At 44.2% G+C, this 21,956-nt stretch overlaps 1 protein-coding gene across 4 annotated transcripts; it reads left to right on the top strand.

Annotated features, from left to right (window-relative positions):
• Positions 1 to 506: 506 nt before the first annotated feature.
• On the top strand, positions 507 to 21,840 carry stim1a (stromal interaction molecule 1a). 4 transcript variants are annotated; one of them, XM_079271905.1, is made up of 13 exons: positions 507 to 646; positions 1,344 to 1,476; positions 4,433 to 4,563; positions 6,082 to 6,196; positions 7,167 to 7,278; positions 7,618 to 7,733; positions 10,248 to 10,425; positions 14,809 to 14,986; positions 15,746 to 15,913; positions 16,078 to 16,178; positions 16,504 to 16,733; positions 18,287 to 18,350; positions 19,090 to 21,840. In XM_079271905.1, exons 2-13 carry the CDS (start codon positions 1,356 to 1,358, stop codon positions 19,595 to 19,597), a joined length of 2,022 nt encoding a protein of 673 aa, XP_079128031.1. In that variant the 5' UTR covers positions 507 to 646; positions 1,344 to 1,355; the 3' UTR covers positions 19,598 to 21,840. The 4 variants fall into 4 exon arrangements, with proteins under 4 accessions (XP_079128031.1, XP_079128028.1, XP_079128030.1 ...); XM_079271902.1 differs by having other exon boundaries at positions 18,287 to 18,707; XM_079271904.1 differs by lacking the exon at positions 507 to 646 and adding an exon at positions 899 to 1,141 and having other exon boundaries at positions 18,287 to 18,707.
• Positions 21,841 to 21,956: the final 116 nt, after the last annotated feature.

Raw genomic sequence — 21,956 nt, 5'->3', positions numbered from 1 at the left:
TAACTTTTTGTACAATGCACAACAACAAGATGTGGTCTTACTGTATGTGTGCCAAAGTAAAGTGACAGTCCTTCAACAACTGCATGCTTGGTCTACATTTTGAAATACAGTCAGCAGTTGAAATCATGCAGCACTTCTCTAATGTGAATATATTTTAAATGTATGCTAAATCAATCCCAAAGTGCATTGCCTTATAATCAATTTAATTATATTACATTAAAAAAACAACTTCAATAACGAATGTGTTCGTTTTTCATCACAATTGATTTACTTATAATTGATAGCAGAATTATTAATAATATCTAAAGGACATTGCGTCCCAGTGTAGTGGCTTAAGCAATCCGCTAGATCGCGGACTTCAACAATGTCTTTAAATTAGTTCGACGTGATATCAGTACACACTCCGGGCGGTAGGGGGCGAGCGTTCCCGGTAATAACCAGAGGGACTCTGGTGTGTAGAGGAAGATACGCGTCAACCACATTCTGCGGCGTTTTTCGGTCTAGTCTCGGTCGGGGGAGAGACCGAGACCTTTCTTACGGGACGTGGAGTCCACCGAGCTTCAACTCCGAGTGACCAGTTATCTGCTGCGATGTTAACGCAGAGCTGAAGCTACAGATCTGCTGGCTCTGATAAGTTACATGACAGGTAACTTTGTGTTCACGTTATCACCTAGCCTAGCTTAACGTTACAGTTGTTCTTTATTAACGTGCGTTGTCTGACGGGCGGGTGTCTCGTTGTTATACATCCGACCCAGGCCAGTAGCGGCTCGCGCAGTCCGAACCAGGACACAGAGCTGTGTTAAACCCCGACGTTCGTCTCTAGAAAAAAAACACGGAAGCGCGAGCGCTCTGTGGCGTTACTTCCCCTTCGTTGGATGTTACACTTCATTTCCTAGTTAGCCGAGATGTTGAGCTAGCTAGCGTCAGACGTCCACACCTTCCAGACTCACACGGACCAGGCTGCTGTTCTGTAGTCGCGTTATTCTTCTCCGTGAAGGGACATGTGTTTGCAAACATGCCGCCAAGAACCCCCAAAACACCGCTAAACGGACACTAATACTAATAGGGGGGTTTGACGTATCGAAAGCCTGGTGATCAGCAAGCTAACGACCGTGGACACTCATTCATTCAGGAAGAAGAGGTACACTGGTGAATCTGTATGTAACTAACCGTATTTCTTTGATCTAAAGCCGATGAATGCAGTATCCTCTCCACGTTAACGCGGCATGTGTTCTAAGAGACAAAGTAGCTCCATTGTTTTTCAATTCTGAGCGTTGTTTAATCGATCAGCCGAGACCGAAACACTGAAATTAGGGACTCTGCTGTTGTCTTCTTCTCTCCAGCACACACCAGTCATGGACTTCAACAAATGTGTGGCCGTGTGGATACTTTGCTTGTGTCTCGCGGGAGAATGTTGGACCGAAAAACCGAGTTCACCCTCACCGGACAGTCAGACTGTAGAGAATGGAGTGTCAGGTGAGTAAACAATGACTGACTGCATTAGTGAATTGTAGCATTTTAATCGTTCATATGTATCCACATGTTAAACCGAGATCACACACGATTTAGAGTACTACTGTTCGTGCCACATCTTTTGTGATTGTGCAGACCCGATATGGCCATGCTGAGAATAGTCCAGCTGGCATTCTCCATTAGTCCTCCAGCTCAGATCAATCCACATAGTCACACAGGAGGTGATCGATCGACTGGTTAGTGGAGCACATGATCAGGGGTTCAATAGTGAGGTCATACTGATCAACATGTTAAATCACTTTCCATTAAACTGTAAATTAGAGCCAGGACATTGACATTTGGCTGTACAGTATTTACAACATACATTGCCATTCTTTATTACACTTTAATTGGTTTAAATTGGCATAAAACCGTTGGCCTGGCACACGTCTAAGCAATCATTAAGTTATTCACTGCGCAGTACTTCATACTCTATATTGATATTATGTAGACATGGATTTGCCCTTCTTATCATGCGTGTCACCAGAATACTTAACGACCGAACCTAGTGTGTCGTGTTAAAGGCGACATGGGCCTCTCACAACAGCACACTTCTGCAGTGACTTACTGAAATTACATTATTTAGTGCAGATTTCTTTCCTTTTGAGTGAATTTTAAAAGCTCCTGTTGTAAAAAACAAACCAAGTCTTCTATCACTGCGATGATCTCTTACCATGAATGATAACAATGGTTGCATCTGCCGAGCATATCTTGACCTAAACTATGAAAACATAGCCTAAGTAGGATAACACATGCTATGACTCTGGTTTTAGCATAAATCATTGCTCAGACATTTTGTAGTATTGTGGGAAAATGTCCACAATGCTCATACACCTTTAGTGTTTGAAGCACATTTTTACTATTGTGTGTCTCATGTCCTAGGAGGCCACGGTGTGGGAAGAATTGTACTACTGACAGTGCTTTTCAAGGCGTGACAGTACATCTGAATGGAGACAGATGCAGAGTAACTGCTGCACTTATGACGTGGCAAAGTTCTGGAGTTTGTTCTTCATCTACATGCAGGCACACACAATGACTTGCATAACTCGAGCTCTTAACAAGAAGAAGAACAAAAGTCAGCCTGACTGGAATGTAAATATCTAATCTTGTGTCTCCGGGGGGTTTTCAAGCCAAATGAGAACGAGGGCCAGGTCGTGTGCAGGTGGTAGGCTTTCACTCGGTAACTGTCACTCTTTGTTTAACACGGCGAGTGTGAAGGTAGAAAGAGGAATCGCCTTTTCGGTATGTGGCCTTGCTGGTTCCCTGAGGCTGAATGCATGCATGCATGCTTTGGCTCAAAAATTAACACAACACGGAAGTTCAGTTGTGTATCAACGTGTATCTAGTTTATGTAGAGGAACATAAGGCTCAATATGCCAACTAGAACAACGTTGTTGTACACATTCATGGACACGGTGACCATTGCAGAGTTTAACCTGTGACATAGTTTACTTTCTGTTTTGTCTCTCAAACCGCTGAGTCAACCTGTCATAACATATGGTTCTGGGAATAAATACAACATGGATTTGTATGATAAGTCTCAATGCCGATCCAGATGCCTGCAGTTAGTTGTACACTATCGTGTGGGTGATGTTCTTGTTGGTAAAAACCAAGCTTAGGAAATGCAACTTCCTCATGTTGGTGAGCAAGGCCGGCCTCCCACTTAACCGTTCCCGTCACCTTCAGTCGGTGTGGTTATAATTCCTTGAAATACTCTATAAAGCATACTGTGTTTGACATGGTTATGCTTCTATAACTTAAAAGGCCTCCATGAGAGGGGTAATCGCACATTAACTGGAGGGTTGCATAAGTTGGACTTAAACTGAAGTGAATCAAATCTACACTTGTGAAGGTTTCAGGGGTAGTGTACTTGTAACCGTGCTGCATTAAATTAATAATCCACATATAAGTGTACTGTTGTTGCATGTAGGACAACTGCTGAGTATCTGCAGTACATGACAAACAAGGTTTCATTTTAGTGGGAGTGGCGACATTATCTTTGATCAGAGGATCTGTAGTCCGTCAGGAAGGAGAGGGAACACAGAGGGCAGACGGGATGGAGACGTACATGTCTGATGTATCTACGATTGATTAAGGAGCCCTACGCACTGAAGTCCTAACGGAGGCCCTGCTGTCAAAGTGTTCAATACATTTGATTGTAAACAACATTTGTATTACTAACAAACCCAAGTTTCCTTGTTAAACAGAACTGTGGAATACAAATTGAAGATAGATAAAATGATATTTAAAAAACTGAAAGCCTATTATTTATTGAAAGCCAATTTGCCTTGGGGTATCGCTGGCCTTTTGGTCTGACAGTCATGGTATCTGGCTGCTTGGTAACATCCCCACATTGAGTGAAAGGCTTTACATAAAGAAGGCTTTGTCTTCAGAGAGCGAGAGAGAGAGACTCTTCTGCAAAAAGCACTGTAGGTCAAAGGTCATGAACATTGGTGGCCATCACAGGATTAGTTGAGATATTGTGTTACTTTAATGCTTCAAATAGTATTTATTATTATTTTAATATCTGTCTTTACAGGCCTGGTTGTTTCTATTTTAATTGTGGAACATTATTATTATGATTAGATATTCCTGATATTGCTAAGAATGCACATTGGTGGTATAATCTAAAATCTTCAGCCGACTCTAGTTTTCTGTGATATCATCTCGCAACAGGAAGAACCATGACTAGGATTTCTAACACGTCTTTTGAACAGTATTAATTCAGGGTGGAGACCTGATGCAATAGCAGAACACTGTTGTTGTTTAATCCTCTTTAACAGTGAATGAAGACATTTCATTGCTGTCCCCTCTTTGTTTAGTCATCTTTGTTGTTGTTGTTGAGTTAGTAGTAGTAGTAACACCCATGGGTTTCAAAAGTGCCTGTAACACCACCTTGACATGACTGTTTCTCCACCAGACTTTTGTCGCATTGATGTGCCGCTATGCAAGGATGAGAATGCATTCCTCAGCTACGAGGCCATCCGTAGCATCCACAAGCAGATGGACGACGACGCGAACGGCAATGTGGACGTGGCGGAGACAGACGGCGTAAGTACCAGCCGTAAAAAACAGTTCTCCCCAGGAGCTGCTGCTCTGTTGATATGCTGGTTTGCACAGACACAGAGGTGGTCTTCAGTCAGTCTGAAGAGGCTTACAGGTTTCACTATCGTAATCTGACTCGTCACAGGATTTGCTGCTTAGATGGTCGGTTAACCACAGCCCTGTAATGTCCTTCACTTACTCAAAGTAACTGGAGGATTTGTCCCGTTTGTGCTCCAGTGCACTTTTTTTTTACTGAAGTTTTGTCAATAATTAACTGAAGTCACAGTAACTCTGGTTGTAACTGGCATGCATGTTGTAGACCTTGACGTTTCCACATCTGTACAAACACAACGAACAAACAAGGAGTATTTGCGTTCCTTTAATCAGACTTTGTGGTTTGTACCTCTGAAATGCATGACAAATAAAAAGTATCGTAGTCATAGCTGCCGGAAATCCAACCTGTCGCTTGTCAGACATCACTGATGCCTTTTTAAAAGACGCTGCCTGTCGTCCATTTAGTACGGTTACATCCTGAGCTCCAGTCTAAACTACCCGTGGCCTTGAGGAGGGGCCCCTCTGGAGCCTCATTTCACTTTGGTTCAGTCTGTTGCATCTGGTTGAGGCCAGAACAAAAGTGCTCTCTGCTTTAAGAAGAGGCCCTTGGCATGCAAATACCCCAAAGGCAGAAAATCAAGTGCAGCACAGTGAGCATCTGGAATGGCTTTGAGACGAGAAATAGAAACGCTCAACACGATTAGGAGCACTTCAAGACGGTAGTCCGACTTCCTGTTATCATACAGTGATTAGATAAAGAGGATGGCTGATTTCTTTATGAAGCAAGATCAAAGTCTGCATCAGGTCTTGGCCACATTATACAGGTCCTGCTGATCCTCCAATGAATACCTTCTCAGGATATTTCACCTGCAGCACAGACCGTTTCTCTACCCCGTAGTGAAGTCCTCCCACACAACTCTATCAGGAAAGAAAGAAAGGCATCATGACGTATCGCTGTCTTCCACCCATGTCGCATGCGTTGGCTTTTGTGGGAGTGTAAGATGCTACGTATGTAACCGACTAGGAGTGTGCTTCCATTGAACAATAGACACCACTGCAATGATGGCGGAAATGAAATTCAGAGTGCCGTCAATTTTGGTGTTGGTTTGTGTGCGTGTGTGTGTGTGTGAACACTTACCTACGTAACCCACAAGTGCCGTTTCTAAACATTGCAAAGGGCAGTTTGTGTGTGCGGTTAAGTACATGGGCAGTAACTCCTGAATTAGGTAAGAGGAAACCCAGAACAATTGACTGAGTGGTACATTCAAAACATTCTGTACGCTGAGGTTGTGTCAGTAATGGAGCTAAACAGGTGGATCTGTTAGGTGTTATAACTCTGGGTGCAACCGATCACAAAACTCACGGTTCAGATGGTATCACTGTTTTTAAATCGACTACCCTTTTCCCCAGTTAAAACCTGTGCCAATTGCATTCTCTGTAACCACAACAAACCTCCTTGTCATTCTGCAGTTCCTGAGAGAAGATCTAAACTACCACGACCCCAAGGCCAAGCACAACACCTTCCACGGGGACGATCAGTTCATCAGTGTGGTGGACCTGTGGAACGCATGGAAGGGCTCTGAAGGTACTGCTTTGAGCCATTTGACTTTTCATAAAAGACTTTGGTTCTTGGTCTATACAGCAGTGTTTTAAATAGCCAGTAAACTGGAGTGCATGTATTGTATGTTACCCCGGCTTGACATTCTCACTCGCCCAAAGGAGCAAGGCAGTTGGATCAGATGGCGTGTCAAGCAAAGTGCAGTCTGCTTATCAGCTCCAGCCAGCGGCAGAGTGGGACATCATTGACTCTGTCGGCACACAATTCACACACTCTCACCTCCTGCTGCCTATCTGCTCCGCTGGGCTATCGTGTGCTCCCATGAGAGCACCCATGTCGTTTTACACCCTATCTGGCGGCCTTCCTACCCCCCCCCCCCCCCCCCCCTTTTCTTTTACTTATCCTGCATTGCAGTTTCTCGACAAGGCTCTGGAGGTTTGGAGGCAGGAAACTGGGGTTATTTGTTCCCACACTGTTGATGCTCTGCCAGGAGCTGGGGAGTGTGTTTCCCTTCCCCAGTTATTACTGCGGGGCAAGACAATGTATGCTATGCAATAGGATACCTCATAGATCATTCAGGATCCCGCTTCACATGGTCATATAATATGGCTCATGTGTCAAGCTGTATAAGCGGTGCAGGTATAAAGTGTTACGATAGGGACACCTGGTCGTTTCGGCTCTGCTTCCTTGGCCTGTATAGCAGCCATCTTTAATTCTTGCTGTTTTTTTGCTTCTTGGCCCCAAGAAAAACCTCTTCATTGCCTTTTCTGATCGTTTAGGATTGCCGTTCTAAAATTAGGGGCTACAGGTCTACAAGTACATTGTTCGCTCAATATAAACGTGAACGCCCTCAAACATCATAAAAGTTCAAAGTCAGCTGTCAATCAGGGACATATCGTAGCCTTATCAGTACTGAACCCTGCTGGTTTGGATGAGTGAGAATCGATGAGCACTGTAACTGTTTTTATTTTATTCCCCCCCCCCCCCCCCCCCGCAGTGTATAACTGGACAGTGGATGAGGTGGTGGAATGGCTCATCACCTACGTGGAACTGCCACAATATGTGGAGGCCTTTCGCAAGATGCATTTCAATGGAAGTGTCATGCCAAGGTAAGAGACATCGTGACCTGTCTAATGTCTCCAAATGAACAGTGCGACACATGCAAGTAGTAGTTTACATAAGACTGTTTAGGACTCTTTAGTGCCATCTATTAAAACCCATTTCCATTACTTTCTTTACAAGTCATTACATTCCCTATTCTGATCCTTCAGCATGTATTGTAATTCCCCTTAACTAGTGTCTCGTATGACCATTGGTGTTTTAAGTCTGATTGGTTAGATTTTGACGATTTGTTAAGGGGTCACATGACACATGGCTCAGAATGTTTTACACCCTTTGCTCTTGCTTCCTTGTTCCTGCGTAATGACCGCGTGTCTGTTTTCTGTCAGGCTCGCCGTGAAGAACACCTCTCTGACTCTCTCCATTCTGAAGATTCCGGATCGCAGCCATGTGCAGAAGTTGCAGCTCAAGTCTTTGGACACCGTACTGTTTGGAGCGCCCCTGAGTATGTGACACTTTACTTTCATTTCCTTGTTTGATTCACAAATGCATTCATACAACATGTAACGGGTTTGTTCTAGATAGTTTGAAAGCCTGACTAGAGATGAAGAGGGGTTCGGTTTTATTATCTCTTCATGAAAGTTTCATTTCATTCCACTTTTATTTTCTGTTTGATAAGCAGGATATCTGAAAAAATTCAGTAAGATTTGGTGGAAAGACGAGAAAAACCTATTTGGATGCTGAAAAAACACATTGCCTTATCTGTAAAATATGTTAGAACTTGTTACTTAGTAAGTCAACACGTCCTGTGACTCCCTCACAGGACAAAAGAGAATTGATTTTACTGTGAAACATCTGGAGGAAGTTCTTCGTTTGTATTGGCGGCCTACGACCGTTACCAACATCCTCACCACTGTTGTCTGCTGCTCATTTTTCATCAGCACTTCGTTCCTGTGATGTCTGGTTTTGTTTTCACCGTTTCTTTACTCACTTACTCATCTACTCGCTGATCTACTCATTTCATCACCTTCGTCGACCCGCTTTTGATATGCGAGGGTGAAGTCCTGTTACAACCTGTATGGAGGAAGGGAGGGTGGAGCCACTCTGTGTTCCCGGCACTCCTCTCTGCATAGGGAGACAAATACTCTCACTGCTTATTCTCTCTGCTCAACCTCCAGAACTACAGATTGTTGTCTTTCAGGTTTTTTGTCTTCTCATTATTTTCCTCCCTAGAGGCTGGTAGCCTCACAAAGGATCGGGGTGTGGCTCAGCTGTCATACCTCTTGGCAGGCTGATCTGACACTGTGATCAGATGGTTCCAGAGTAACTGCAATTTTTTAGCTTTCAAGAAAAACAACATGTTTGACATTAAACGCTTGGTTACAGAGTCCCAGCTGCATACTAATATTATGCGCTTGACTAGGTGTTGTGAAAATATGAATTGATTGAGATGCACAGAATATGAATGGCGTGTGGAGACTTTTCGAGCCTTGAGGTTTGATCCTTTTTCACTGGAGAACTACTAAGCTGCATAAAAAGTAACATTGCATAATTGTAGGAGTGCTGATGGGGGCAGATGTATGTGATCACCAGAGAAACTGATGAGCCTTCATAGAAAGCAGTCATTAGCATTAGAAATGAATTGCACAGTGTGTAGTGGTCTGTGTCTGGCATGTGTCATTGTGGATGCGTTTAGTTCCGAGTCACACCCGGAGGAAGACATTAGCGAGTCTGGCTTTGACAGCCTCTTAAAGCCACGGGGTCCCACTAATAGTCAGTCTGACTCACTACAGAGCAGCAGCATTTTGAGACACGTCTCACAATGGAGGGATCCTAATATAGTGGACAGGTGTGGAAAAACAATCGACCCAAGCACATTTCCAGTTTTTGTGGTTAATTAAATGTGACTTTATGCTCCCTGGGTGGGATTTCTGAAACGCAGTGTGATGACAGAAAGCAAACTGTTTCCTGTTCGGGACCGAAAGGGTTGTAAGAGCGTTGAATAGAGCCGAGAGAGCGGTCTGGCGTTATCTCAGAGACAATGCTCTGAATCCGTTTCCGCTAATCCTCTGTGCTCAGTCACAATGCAGACCCAAGACTAACAAAGCACACATGCAGTTTCATATCGTGAGCTCATTTTGGGGAGGTAATGATCTCCATATGCCGACCTAAGAAGAGAAAAGAGCTCTATGCAACAGCTGTCTCTCTTCTGGTTTGTTACTTTTGACACAACAGTGGTACAGGAACATCTTTGTAAATATGTTTTAAGGTGGAATGTCCTCCTGATCACATCTAAAGAGAAACAAGCCTGTACTGACCAGTCTTCCTAATTCTACTTCCTTTTTGTCTCACTCCAGGAAGTAGAAGTCGTGTTTTTGACACCTCTTTCCCGCACACCCCTTTGCAGGTTTCGCAAGACAAACTCGTGTGGCTCGCAAGGCTGATAATTACGGCTGTGTGTCAACTGCTGCATGACGTCATCAAATGACAAATAGATGCCCAAACTTTACTATGAGTTTTAATTTGACGACTGTGAAAGTTCTCCCCGCCTGAAAGCTGACCTGAAACTAATGTACGGCTTCTTACAGGTGGGATAGCTGAGAATCTCTTACAGTGACATCATGGCACAATAACCACACTTGGTTGTTATTATTAGGCTTTGATTCATATCTCCTTGTGTTCATCAAATTGTTATTGTTGCCATTGTTTGGTTTTCTGTGCATGTTTGTTAGCATTGGTTACCAGACTGGAAGAGGCCGTGTTAAGTTGGCTTCATGCACCAGGCCCCTCTCACCGCAACCTGAACTTGTGCTACTGTCACTCCACAACACTTACGACCAGGCTATGTTTCAAGCTCAAGCTTTAAACCACATCCTTGTGAAGCTCGCTCATTGTTCGCAGGTTTATCTCGTGATCTAGATCTAAACTGGCTGGTTGAACAGATCCTATTCTGCAGCTTTATCCTATGATTTGGATGTTCATTGGCACGCTGAAGTAACTCCTCTTCTTTGTTTTCCAGTGAATAGACACAACCACTTGAAGGACTTCATGCTGGTCGTGTCAATAGTCATAGGCATGGGTGGCTGCTGGTTCGCCTACATCCAGAACCGCTACTCTAAGGACCACATGAAGAAGATGATGACGGACCTGGAGGGCCTGCAGAGAGCTGAGCAGAGTCTGCATGACCTACAACAGAAGTGAGGGTTTTTCCCACCACCCACACAGCAAACGGTGTTACGCTCTGCGAGTACTGCGTTGTGCACACGTAAAACACAGCGGCACAGCTTTCTGTCCGTCTTCATTTTAGAACTTTTAAACATGCAACAAATACAATAACGCTCACCGTCTTCTTGTCTAAAACGAACATCAGGAAGTGTTGCACCGGCAATGCTGCTTGCATGTCTTGCATGTGCAGCGAGTTCTTCCTCACACACCCACAGCTCATTGAGACACTGCGGCATTCTGCTGTAAACTAATGAATCAGAATTAATATTGACAGACTCTGAACAGCATTTTGTTCTTTGTTACGAGTTTGATAACAGCCTCTCTCATTATGAAGCCTTTGGTGAGTTAAATGGCCCCTGCTCTTCTTCCCTGATGGTTTTATTTAAGTGTTTTTCTTTTGTTGTTGGCTTAAGCAGGAATTGATTGAAACGAGGCATCGTGCAGGGAATCCTGCCAGTCTCAATGATTTTACAATGCAAATTCTAATTTGCATAGAGTGGTTCTCAATCCTATTTGTGCTCTATATATATACACATCTGTCATAAGTCATTACTTGCAGAGCATTGCCTCATTGTTCTAAAAAGGGAAGTTAAAAAAAGACTGGAAGAGCTGCACGGTGCTTCATTAGACTGTAGATGAATCGACTTCAACGAGTCGCGTTTAAATTACATTTCACCATTAGATCAGATGAAAAACGTGTATGACAAGATGTATATAATATCCATATGTGCATGTTTCAATGAAGCGTAAGTGCAGTCTGAGTTTAGGTGTGCTGTTTGAACAGCTGGAACGGTATTTAAGCTACTTTGACAACTCTGTACAAGTCGACCAATCAGGAGGTCGCCATCTGACCCGGCTGCAACACCCGAGTGCTCATGTTTTCTTTTCCACACAGACTTGTGAAAGGGCAGAGAATACACCGAAAAGCACAAATGCATTTGGGTTGTTTGCTAATCTACTACAGCTTTCCAAAGCTGTTCGTTGTCATTTGGTCATTGTCATGATGATATTGTTTGGTTAATTAGACCAATTTTACTTAACAATAGCAGACGAGCACTGATATATTGGGAAACATGAGAGTGTTTTTGGTAGCACTGGCTGGAGTAGTGCAGGCTTTGTATCAGACTGTGGTGGTGAAGAGATACCGTAGTTCTCTGTTTCTTTAGTTTTCTCTTCAGCCCTCACCGGTGATCAAAAGCAGACATTTCCATTCCTTGATCCTTCACAGTGAGAGGAGCCAGCTGAGGTGGCTGTTACCTGCTACCCTCTTCCCTTGGGGCTTTGCTTTAGGAAATACATCAACACTGATCTTTGGAATACTTTGTCTTTGATAGATTCCCCCCCCCCCCTCTCCCCCCAAAAAAAACGGGTAACCTCTGTGAACCTGTCAGTTTAGCCATTATTAGGCCTGCGTCTGCAGTATTACAGGATACTGCACGCTGACACCTGGTGCACTCAGGCCATTGCTGCCTTAATGATTAAATGTTAAGGAATGGGATGTTTTTAGAAGAGAGCAACACCCACATAGAGCCAAATTCAGAGAAAGAGTTGACGGTTTTTAAAACAAATCGTACTATTTTGGTCCTGTTAATACTTCAAGGAATGCTCAGAATGTGCTTTTAAGCGTGCACGGTCTCCTCTTATATCCTTCAAAGGATACTCAAACACATTCTCATCCGCAGGTCAGGGTTGTTGTCACTGAACAGGGATCTGTAGGCATCGAAACCTTCAGTCTGTTACACTACCTTCATTACCCACATGAGTCCCTCTTTGTGTCAGCTGGCTGTTTAGTAGACACACGGAAACACGCTATACTCTGATGAACACAGCGACTAGAATGTAGAGACACGACTGAGATTTCACTAACTGAACCTGAACATTGGTGTTTGTGTTGGCGTTGGATTCTTCTTCTTCTGCACATCCTGTTTCACTGTAGTACCTCAGTCATAGCTGCTATGTTTGCATATTTTCATATAGTATACATGAGGAGCATTTCCTTGTTGGAGCAGTACAATACGGGAGTGGAAAGTATTTCCAGTGGGATTTGCCTACTTGATACCATTGAGGTCCTCCCTCTGGGGCTTTACACTTGTGAACCTGCCCCGGCCAACTTTTAATTTAGCTCTGACATTTCTTTCTTGCTCAGATAATTGCTCATACCCAACTCTCCCCTGTAGATTAAACCAGAGAGCTTTTGTGCAGACTTTATTCAGCGTGTACCAAAAGTCACCGAAGCTGATTTGTAATCAGCGCAGACATTGCTTTATATTTCATATCCCAACGTTATGGCTACTCATTGAGACTTACAGTGTGATTTATCTGCTGTAGTTCAGTAGTGTTGCGCAACCACATTAAAATTGAAACAGTGGTGAATGAGAGCTCAGAGAAAGGGCAAGAAAACCAATTGTCTTGCACCGGTTTCTCATAAAGTAGAAAATGTCCGATAATGATTTTAAAACTCCCATTCATTATACTGGGGGGTTTGCAGTAGCTTGTGTATTAACCTTGTGTACTCCTAATAAAAAGAAAATGTTAAGCAGTCAGGCTAACCTGTTCATCAAAAGCAGGCGACTAAGATTCTCTGACTTTTCAGAGTTGGTGTTAAGCATTAAAGTGTTCTAAATGGATATCAAATGACCGTGTAGGTCAGTGTGACGAGCAAGAAGAGACCTTTATCTCATGGAGCACGTGTTTGTGGAGCTGAGAGAGAGAGGTATGTCCTCTGTCTGTAGCCGTGCTTTTCTTCCTGATCCCTGCTGCCAGCTGTTGTCTTTCCAGACCTTCAAGCAGATCCTGTGGTGGTGTCAAGTAGCCCGGCCCAGCCTGCTGGGAGACAGTGGGAGGAGGCTTTTGGCTGGTGCTGGATTTCCTGGGTGCCTTTTTACAATGCCATTAGACCCGGCCTCTGCCTCACTGGTGGGAGATGGTGTTAAGCGGGACTGCTTAACATTTCCGCTCTAGTGCCGATTCAGCCTCATTTGGATTGAGGTGCGGTGTGCAGACAGACATCCCGGAGAAGGACTAGGCGACGAGGACAACAGCACTGCATAGGATAGCTAGGCGATAGCTTAGGAGAAGTGGGATGAATACACGCATAGTAATATTAGTGCATTGAAAAGTTGCGGGTTATCTTTTACCTTCTCCTGCAAAGTGTGCAGAGACATTCTGCGTCCTGTCTTGTGATGCAGCTCCGGTGAAACATTTGTGCAAGTCTGTAGTTCTGCCAACGCTCCCGAACCTCAGCTAGAGAATGACAGAGGTCAGGGTCGAAAGCATTAGCCCGACTGCCGACCACCCACATTTTTCCATAGCTGGCTCTCTGGATCACCTTTCATGTCTCTGCTGTTGTTTGGCCTGACATGAGGAGAGTGCTTCCCCCTAGTGCCTGAAATGCAGTACTGCGCCCTGCCCTTTCATATCTGGAGACATTCTTTTTAATGCCTCCGTGCAGGCGACGGCTTGTTTTTGACTTGTCATTTCTCAGGAACGCCTTCAGTGAACAAACATTCACCTGGAATCAAGGATATACTGATCAGACTTTGGAAGTCAAAGGTCATGTGACCTCATTACCATCTAATTTTCGCGATATCTCAAACACGTTGAGGGAATGTCTTTTAAATTTGGCACAAATGTCCACCTGGACTGGAGGGTTAACTGGCTATAATTTGGTGGTCAAAGGTCACTGTCAACTTGTTTTTGGCAGTAACTTAAGAATTGAAATGCTAGTTATGATGAAGCGATGACATTTTGGAGAGACAGAGGCGGTAATTCTAGTTTTGTTGTAGATCTGTTGTGTCATAAGTGGCAGTATTACATATAATAATGTGTTAATAACTGCTTTGCCAGATGAGGGACTTTTATTTTTTTTAATTTTTTTTAAATTTTTTTTACAAAGTCTTCTAATAAAAACATGCCATCATTTTATATAATTGTGTCATTTTAAAGGTAGACTTTTTTTAAGATGCTAGTCTAAACATATCCCCCGTACAGACCCGACACATGATGCTACAGCAGTATTGGGTACCACACTGTTCTAAAGTTACGCGGTGGCAGCTGTTCTCATTCTTCGCTCTGCTCCCGCTGATGTCCGTTTATTGTGAGCTGCCTAGCAGCCGGCCGTGGCTCTCTGCTCTCTCGACATGTTAGCCATTGTTTCCGGTGATTCATAGGTGATGCAAGTCTTAGATTCCACAAATACATGGTGCTCACATGCTTCCGTGTCATGCCTGCCCACAGACACCGGCACCTACTACGCTATGTTTCTTTGTTTTGGCGGCTAAAAGATGTCTTCCTTCTAAAATGAACATAAATGTAAGACATCTGATTCTCCGCGTTTCCTCTACTTGTCCTTTCAGGCTGCAGATTGCCCAGGAGGAGCACCGCACGGTAAAAGTGGAGAAGGTGACCCTGGAGCAGAAGCTGACGGACGAGATCAACGCGGCGAAGCAGGAGGCCCAGCGTCTGAGGGAGCTGCGCGAGGGCACCGTGAACGAACTGAGTCGCCAAAAATACGCTGAAGAAGAGCTCGATCAGGTAGATGCACAGTGATGAATGTGATTTCAACATGGAGTTTGTAGTGAAACACACAAAGGAGAAGCACTGAAAGTGAGTGGATCGTGTGAACTCCCAAGGTGGCAACTGCGCAGTATGTTTAGTGTGATCAGATTCACAGTGGCTATAGTATACATACGCCCACCGTAGTTTTTGTCCATTCGGAATTTGGCAGGAACGGCCGAACACATCCCACACAAGTAAGTGAAACACACGAGGTTTGCTCGAGGGACTATCGCAGTGATCTGATTCAGACACCTGTTTTTTGTCACCGTTTTTGTCATTCAGAAACACGGTGATAAATTGGAAAAATTCAGGGCTTTCGCATTCAGTGTAGTTTCAAGACGCTTAGAGGCAAGTGTTGAGATCCATCAGTCCATAAATATAAACACGTTTCAATTATCTTTGACTTTTGGAGGATGTAAGATCGAGACGTCTTTTGTTCGTGTGCGTCATGAAACCGCGTGATGGCTTACTGCAAACGAGCAAGTTGTGTGTTCGTTAAGTATGAAATAAGTAAGAGATTTTTTTATTTTAAGTAGCACATTCATGGCTTTTCCACACACGATCTTACATTTTGGTTCGAAAATGTCCCAAAAAATGTGTAATTCTCCTATTTACAAAATCGGAAAGTCCCCAAAATACAATAATCACTGTCAAGAATGCGTTGCTAGATAATCTATAATTTATGAGTGCGTTGGTTTTATAAATTTGTCACCTGATGGTTGACGTTTGTTGCAGGTGCGCATGGCGTTGAGGAAGGCAGAGAAGGAGTTGGAGTCCCGGAGCAGCTGGTCACCGCCAGAGTCTCTCCAGAAGTGGCTGCAGCTCACCCACGAGGTGGAAGTGCTCTATTACAACATCAAGAAGCAGAACGCTGAGCGCCAGCTCCTGGTGGCCAAAGAAGGGGTAAGCATGTACACGCCTCAAGGGGAACGTAAATGACGATGGATTATATTACAAAGCGGCTAATTTACAAAGTACTAAGTATTTGAGATACTCATTGGACTGTTGGATCTCGGTTCCCATTTAACATAGTGTGTGGTTCATTTTTTGGTCATTTGTTGTCACAGGCAGAGAAGATAAAGAAAAAGAGGAACACTCTGTTTGGGACTTTCCACGTGGCTCACAGCTCCTCTCTGGATGATGTGGACCACAAAATACTGTCAGCAAAGTAAGTCAGAGATCGTAACTGTGGAGTACGTTGAATAGAATTTTAGAAAACATGTCACTGGAGCTTCGTTTGTACAGGATTAACATTACAAGGCAAGGGAGGGTAATAAAGTATTCACCGCACACTGTAATACGACTCCTCGTCCTGGACAGCATTTTAACAATCCCAAAATACCCGGATGTGGTCTGTAAGAGACACGGACATTCTGCAAGACTCGTCAAAGAGAGCCCTGACACCACAACAGCACAGTTTTTGATATTATGTCTCTTTATGAAGTGATAGTAAGTGACTTCTCCTCTCCACCTTCCCCCTCATCCATCCACAGACGGGCCCTGTGCGAGGTGACTGCTGCTCTGCGGGAGAGGCTTCATCGTTGGCAGCAGATCGAGATCCTCACCGGTTTCATCATCGTCAACAACCCGGGCCTTCCTTCCCTGGCCTCGTCCCTCAACCTGGACCCCAGCTTCTCGGGCGGCAGGGCCACACCTCAGCACTTCATCATGTCCGGCGACATGGACGACTTGGACGAGGATTTGATGCCCGGAACTCTGCAATGTAAGAGTTCGTCCGAATCTCTTGCCAGTTCTGGGGGATTTAGCAAACGATCCAAACACTCCAAGGCTCTGCTGGGGAAATACAAAAGTCAGCCCTCGTGAGAATTTGGACCTTTGTTTTTTTTTTTTTTTTGCTAGCTACAATTACTGGAATCTGTCCTCGTGGCCTCCCTGGTGATGGAGGTAGTGAGGGTCACACATGTCTACGATTGAATGAGTGTTGTTTTACATCTGTATAATGTGTAAATGTAAGTTCACATAAATGTCTTGTTCTTTTACACACAATACCAGTTCATGCCTTTTGTTGGTGGTTCTCATTTTGGATAAAATTGTTACCTTGACTCTCAGTCTATAATGGGGACTGAACTGTGACTTTCCTCTGGAAATTGAAATGTCAAGAAAAATACAGCTCTTGATGAGAACCCGTTTCTGTGCTGATCTTATTGCAGTGGTTGTGTCCTAATATGTGCTACTTTTGCATCTGATTTTGGTCAAACAGCTGCAACCAAATGAAGCCCAATTTAAATCCTTATGTAGCTTGAATATGAGAAAAAAATATATACCGGTACACACAAAAATCTATTTTTTACAATCCTTGTGTAAAAGAACATGTTATTTTCATTGCAGGAGTCTTGGATTAAAACATCTCACACATCTTAATCTCATCAAAGAAACCAACAAAGTTCCAATGACCATATAACGCTCACGTGCTCTTTAATTTACTTATTATTATTATTATTATTATTACGGCAAAACTTGATGCACGTTAGTTTCGGGTTTGACTAACTGCAGGCAAAACTGTTTCTGCAGAATCCTTATTCCGACCAAAATAGTGAGTAAGTCTTTTGAGCAACATTAATTGCGCTCCCTATCTCCCTCCCCTCTCTCCCTCCACCACCTCTCTGGCATTTGGCTTCCACCTCTGTCTCGTTGGGCTAACCACAGACGGCACCCGACTGTTGCAACGGCGAGCCGGCGACCCGTGGTCCGTCGGTTCAGACTGTCGGCACTTGTGGAAATACCCTGGTTGGCCATTTATTCACGCCCCCCCAGTTCAGTCCTCAGTTTGACACCCCGTCTCTTCCCTTGACTCAAAGCCCTGCGGAGCTGCAGCGTGTTATAACTGGACCGTACGATGCAGATGGACACAGCTGAAACGACTCCTTGCTGCGTTCATCTGACCTCCCCGTGGTTGCTTGCTTGCCACATTTATCCCCCTCTAAACCTCGTCACCACACGGTGCACCCCTTTCTCCCCAGAGTGATTCATCACTTCCTTCCATAAATGGCCAAATAATCGTATTTACCGTCACCGTTTGTCCCTTTTTGTTTAATTTAACATTTGTCCTTGTGAGAAGGAGAGATAGAACAGTGGTGCTGGGATTTGATCACACTTTAATTATGTTAAATCAGTGGACACGTAATCTTATTCCAAGTTTAATATCATTTAAAAAAAAAGGTATCCCAGCACCGGAGTGTCTTTCCACTAATCTCGCCTTGTCTGTCCGACTGTGTTTCACAAGTGGTTGTTGATGATGCTGTTTTGTGCCCACAGCTCCCAGTATGATGTCCCTGCGCCAACGCCACATTGACCCCCAGCTGGCCATGGGCTCCCAGAGGTTGGTAGAGAGTTGCCTGTTGGCGGGGCAGCAGGGGGAGGCGGCCCTGTACCCCTCCAGGTCTAGGGCCGCCCTCAGACAGTCCCGCAGCCAGTCGTTTGGGCAGCTCGATTGTGTCCCTCTGCCTCTTTCCTCGGCCATGTCTCACCCCTCCGTCATCTCTACCTCCAACCTAAACCCTCATTCCCAGTCCTCCTCGATCTCTTCCTACTGCTTGCCCAGCTCTGTGGGTGGCGTTGAAGCCCCTCATTCCTCCTCCCATCTATATCATGCTTCTTTCCAGCCCATGGATCCCATTCCTGATTTCACCTTCTCCGATGTCTCCAAAGCACTCCCCTCATACAGCGGCAGCTTCGGGTACCGGCCTCTTTCCGATTCTCCACACGCATCGCATGTGCGTGGATGCGTGTTACACCACCTGCCGTCATTTGTGTGCATCGTAGCGTCGGTAACTTCATCTGTCCATTTTATTTTGATTTGCTCTCGTTAGTGTTCGTTTTCTTTCCATCGTTTTTCTTTCACGTCATTGCACCCGATGTGGCGTTACAGGATCTACACGTATGCACACTTTCAACCTCTCTGTGTTCGTGTTCTTTGCCTGCACAACTAACGAGTGTGGAGTTCCAGGCTGTGCCCAGCGTATGTCCCAACCCCAGCATGCAAGGCTTCACCTTTAATCTGTATCGGTTTGTTGTTGTCCTCGTTTCCTCTAACTTGTGTCCCTCCCCCTTTCCCACAGGGAACTAAATCGCTCCGACTCCGACTCCTCCCTGTCCCTCTCTCAAGTTGGCGATCGGCTGTCTGCCTACAGCTCCAAAGGCCACCTAATCAAGCCCACCTCCCTCCTTCACGGCCTGTCCGGCCGCGCAGATGATGCCGTCTCCCTGCATGCTCACACCCCCAACGGAGGGAACCGCAGTCACGAGTTCAGTCCTACAGAGCAGCCCCATACTCCCGACAGCCCCGTACTCATGAAGAAGGCATACGGCACGGAGCAGTCGCCCAGTCTGCCAGAGATCAACAGTCTGTCGGAGTCGTCCCGCTCGCTCAGCCCCAACTCCACTGAACCTGACACACCGTCGCCAACAGGAGGGCAACCGGTGGCGAAGGGGAACACCCGCATCCCGCAGCTGTCCTCCAAGAAGAGCCCGCTGGAGGAGGACAGCGGCTCCACGGGAGAAGACACAGATTCCACTGCCAGCCGCAGGAAACACACCTTCAAGATCTTCAAGAAACAGAGGAAATAAGGGCTACATGAACGACAGGCTTTCACAGCTGTTTGACTGTATTCCTCTGGTCTGTTTTAGAAAGGGAGAGAAAATGTTTGCGGGTGCATTGATGGTCAAACGATGTCACAATTTGTTGCATCTTTCTGTAGGTACGACACCTACTCTAAGAAACTGTGGGAGCAACCAGCTGTTGGGTTTTATCTGCTTATTGGGTCAATGTTGAATTTGTGGGTTTGTATATTGGAATGTAAAGTATTATTTATTCTGCAGGAAGTTGTGCCGTCTCCAGAGGGGAAGATGTCTCCCAGTTGGGTTTTTTTCTTTCTTGTTCTACAATCTATAACATTTTGCATGTCTTCATTTTGTTTGACTGATACTCGAATGCCCTTAGTGTTTGCTTGGTTCTTGTCGTTAACCTGCCGAGACAACACTTGTTGTTTCTTTTATTACTACCTAGCCACCTAACCTACAAGTCCAAAGTCAATGTGCACTCCCCTGTTCCTCACTGAGTACTTTGTTTTTATTGAAAGTTACACGGGGTTTTTTTTCTGTCTTTTGTTGTCTTCTTCATGGCAGAGCAAATGACACATTCAGGAGATCCTCACAGACGAGTAGAAGCGTGGACTGTTACATTTGGGACTCGGTACATGTTTGGCAGACAAAAGTGAAATTGAAATGCCCTTTGATCACAGCAATAGTAGCTTCTCGGTTTGAGTCATACTCCCTCAAAGTGTAAAACAATATAGATTGAAAAACGCTTGTAATGATTTCCATTTGATCTGCACCTGGATGGCATCACCTTATGTATAAAATATATTACAAAAGGAGCATCACATTATCAGACCTTTCTGCTTTATTTTTTTAATTATTGAGCGGATAAAACAGAGTAAAATAAGTGCTTTGCTTAAATGTCCAGCTTTAAAACCATACAAACAAATGTAACCACTGATTAATATTTGGATGAACACGTGTCTTAATGGAGGTGTTTGAATTTGTCCAGTTCGAATTATTGTTAATGTTACCAAAAAAAAAAAGAATTACCATGAGTTTGTGTGACAATGAACTTTTATCTGGCTTTCTATGAATTTAGAAAATGAGTTCTACTTCGGAGAAAGTGTTTAACATGAAAAACATATGAATCAAAGGATTTAACTCGAAACACTTTAAGCACATTTTTGTTCAACTATTAAAAGAAAACTTGTTTTTAAAGATTGTCATCCTAACAGATAAATGGGATCCAACGTGTTGACTGGCTGCCAGTTTAACTTTGATTTGGCTCCTGCTGTCAATGGACAAAAACAAAGTGATTCAGTAAGAGATGGGTGCTGGTAAGGGCTACAGTTACAAGGCGAAATCATTTGCACTGTGAAAGACGGACGTTTTCAAGTTGCAGCCACTTTGTCGTCGACATTGACAGACATGGAAGCTGAAGCCCAATCACGTCAAAGTGCCAAATCACTATCTCTGTCGGAGGGCTTTGTATTTGTCGTGTGTGAGCCCCCTTTTGCACACAATGCAAAACCACATGTGTCTGTAATGTATATCCTGAGTTCAAACAATGAATGTCAAAGGGTATCGTTTCTGTGACGGTATCCTCAGTACAGTGTGTTTACAGTTGTTACAGATGATTACACTCAGATTATCACGACAGAGAACATTGTGCCAGTTTTAATATTGACGGCTTCTTGTGAGCACAGAACTATGCATCAGTAGTTGTAGGTGATTACTAAAGGACACCGGTACGCTTAGGGCGCTCCTGACCGATCAACAACCAAAAAGTGCTGCAAAAGTCACAGTCGGCCAGCCCCCGGCCTCACAATGTAACAGGTGGTTTGGATGCATAAGACATGAAACCAGCTTAAAAAAAAGAAAAATCTTATTTCCTACTGGTACTTTTTAAAAAGTGTAATTTGTACTTTATTTGCACGACCGAGCTGTAAATGGATTCTGCCATCTGAATGTGTGCGAGCGTGTGTGTGTGTGTGTGTGTGTGTGTGTGTGTGTGTTTGTCTGCTTCCAGTATAATGGATTGTAATGTTGATGCATGTCAACTGCAAAACCTACATTGGGTTAAAAGAGTGGATGCGCTTAAATTCGTTACTCCCCATCCTACTTTCTTTTTTTCCTTCTCTTTTATTTTGAGCTACTTATGAATACAAACCGTATATTTGTACAGAGAAAATGATAATTTTGCATCTTCTGTGATGGTCTAAACTTTTATGGCACTTCTGCATGATAGCAATAAACTATTTTGAATGAAAGATGAGCTGATTTGTCGTATAACGTTATACACCACATGATGCACTTAACACTCAAGACAACATCTTCCCATCTTTAGACTTAAACAAAGGTGTCTTCTCTTAAATTTAATTTCTCA

The sequence above is a fragment of the Melanostigma gelatinosum genome (genome assembly GCF_949748355.1).
Source record: "Melanostigma gelatinosum genome assembly, chromosome: 7".
NCBI lineage: Eukaryota > Metazoa > Chordata > Actinopteri > Perciformes > Zoarcidae > Melanostigma > Melanostigma gelatinosum.
This window is presented reverse-complemented; position numbering and strand designations above follow the sequence as displayed.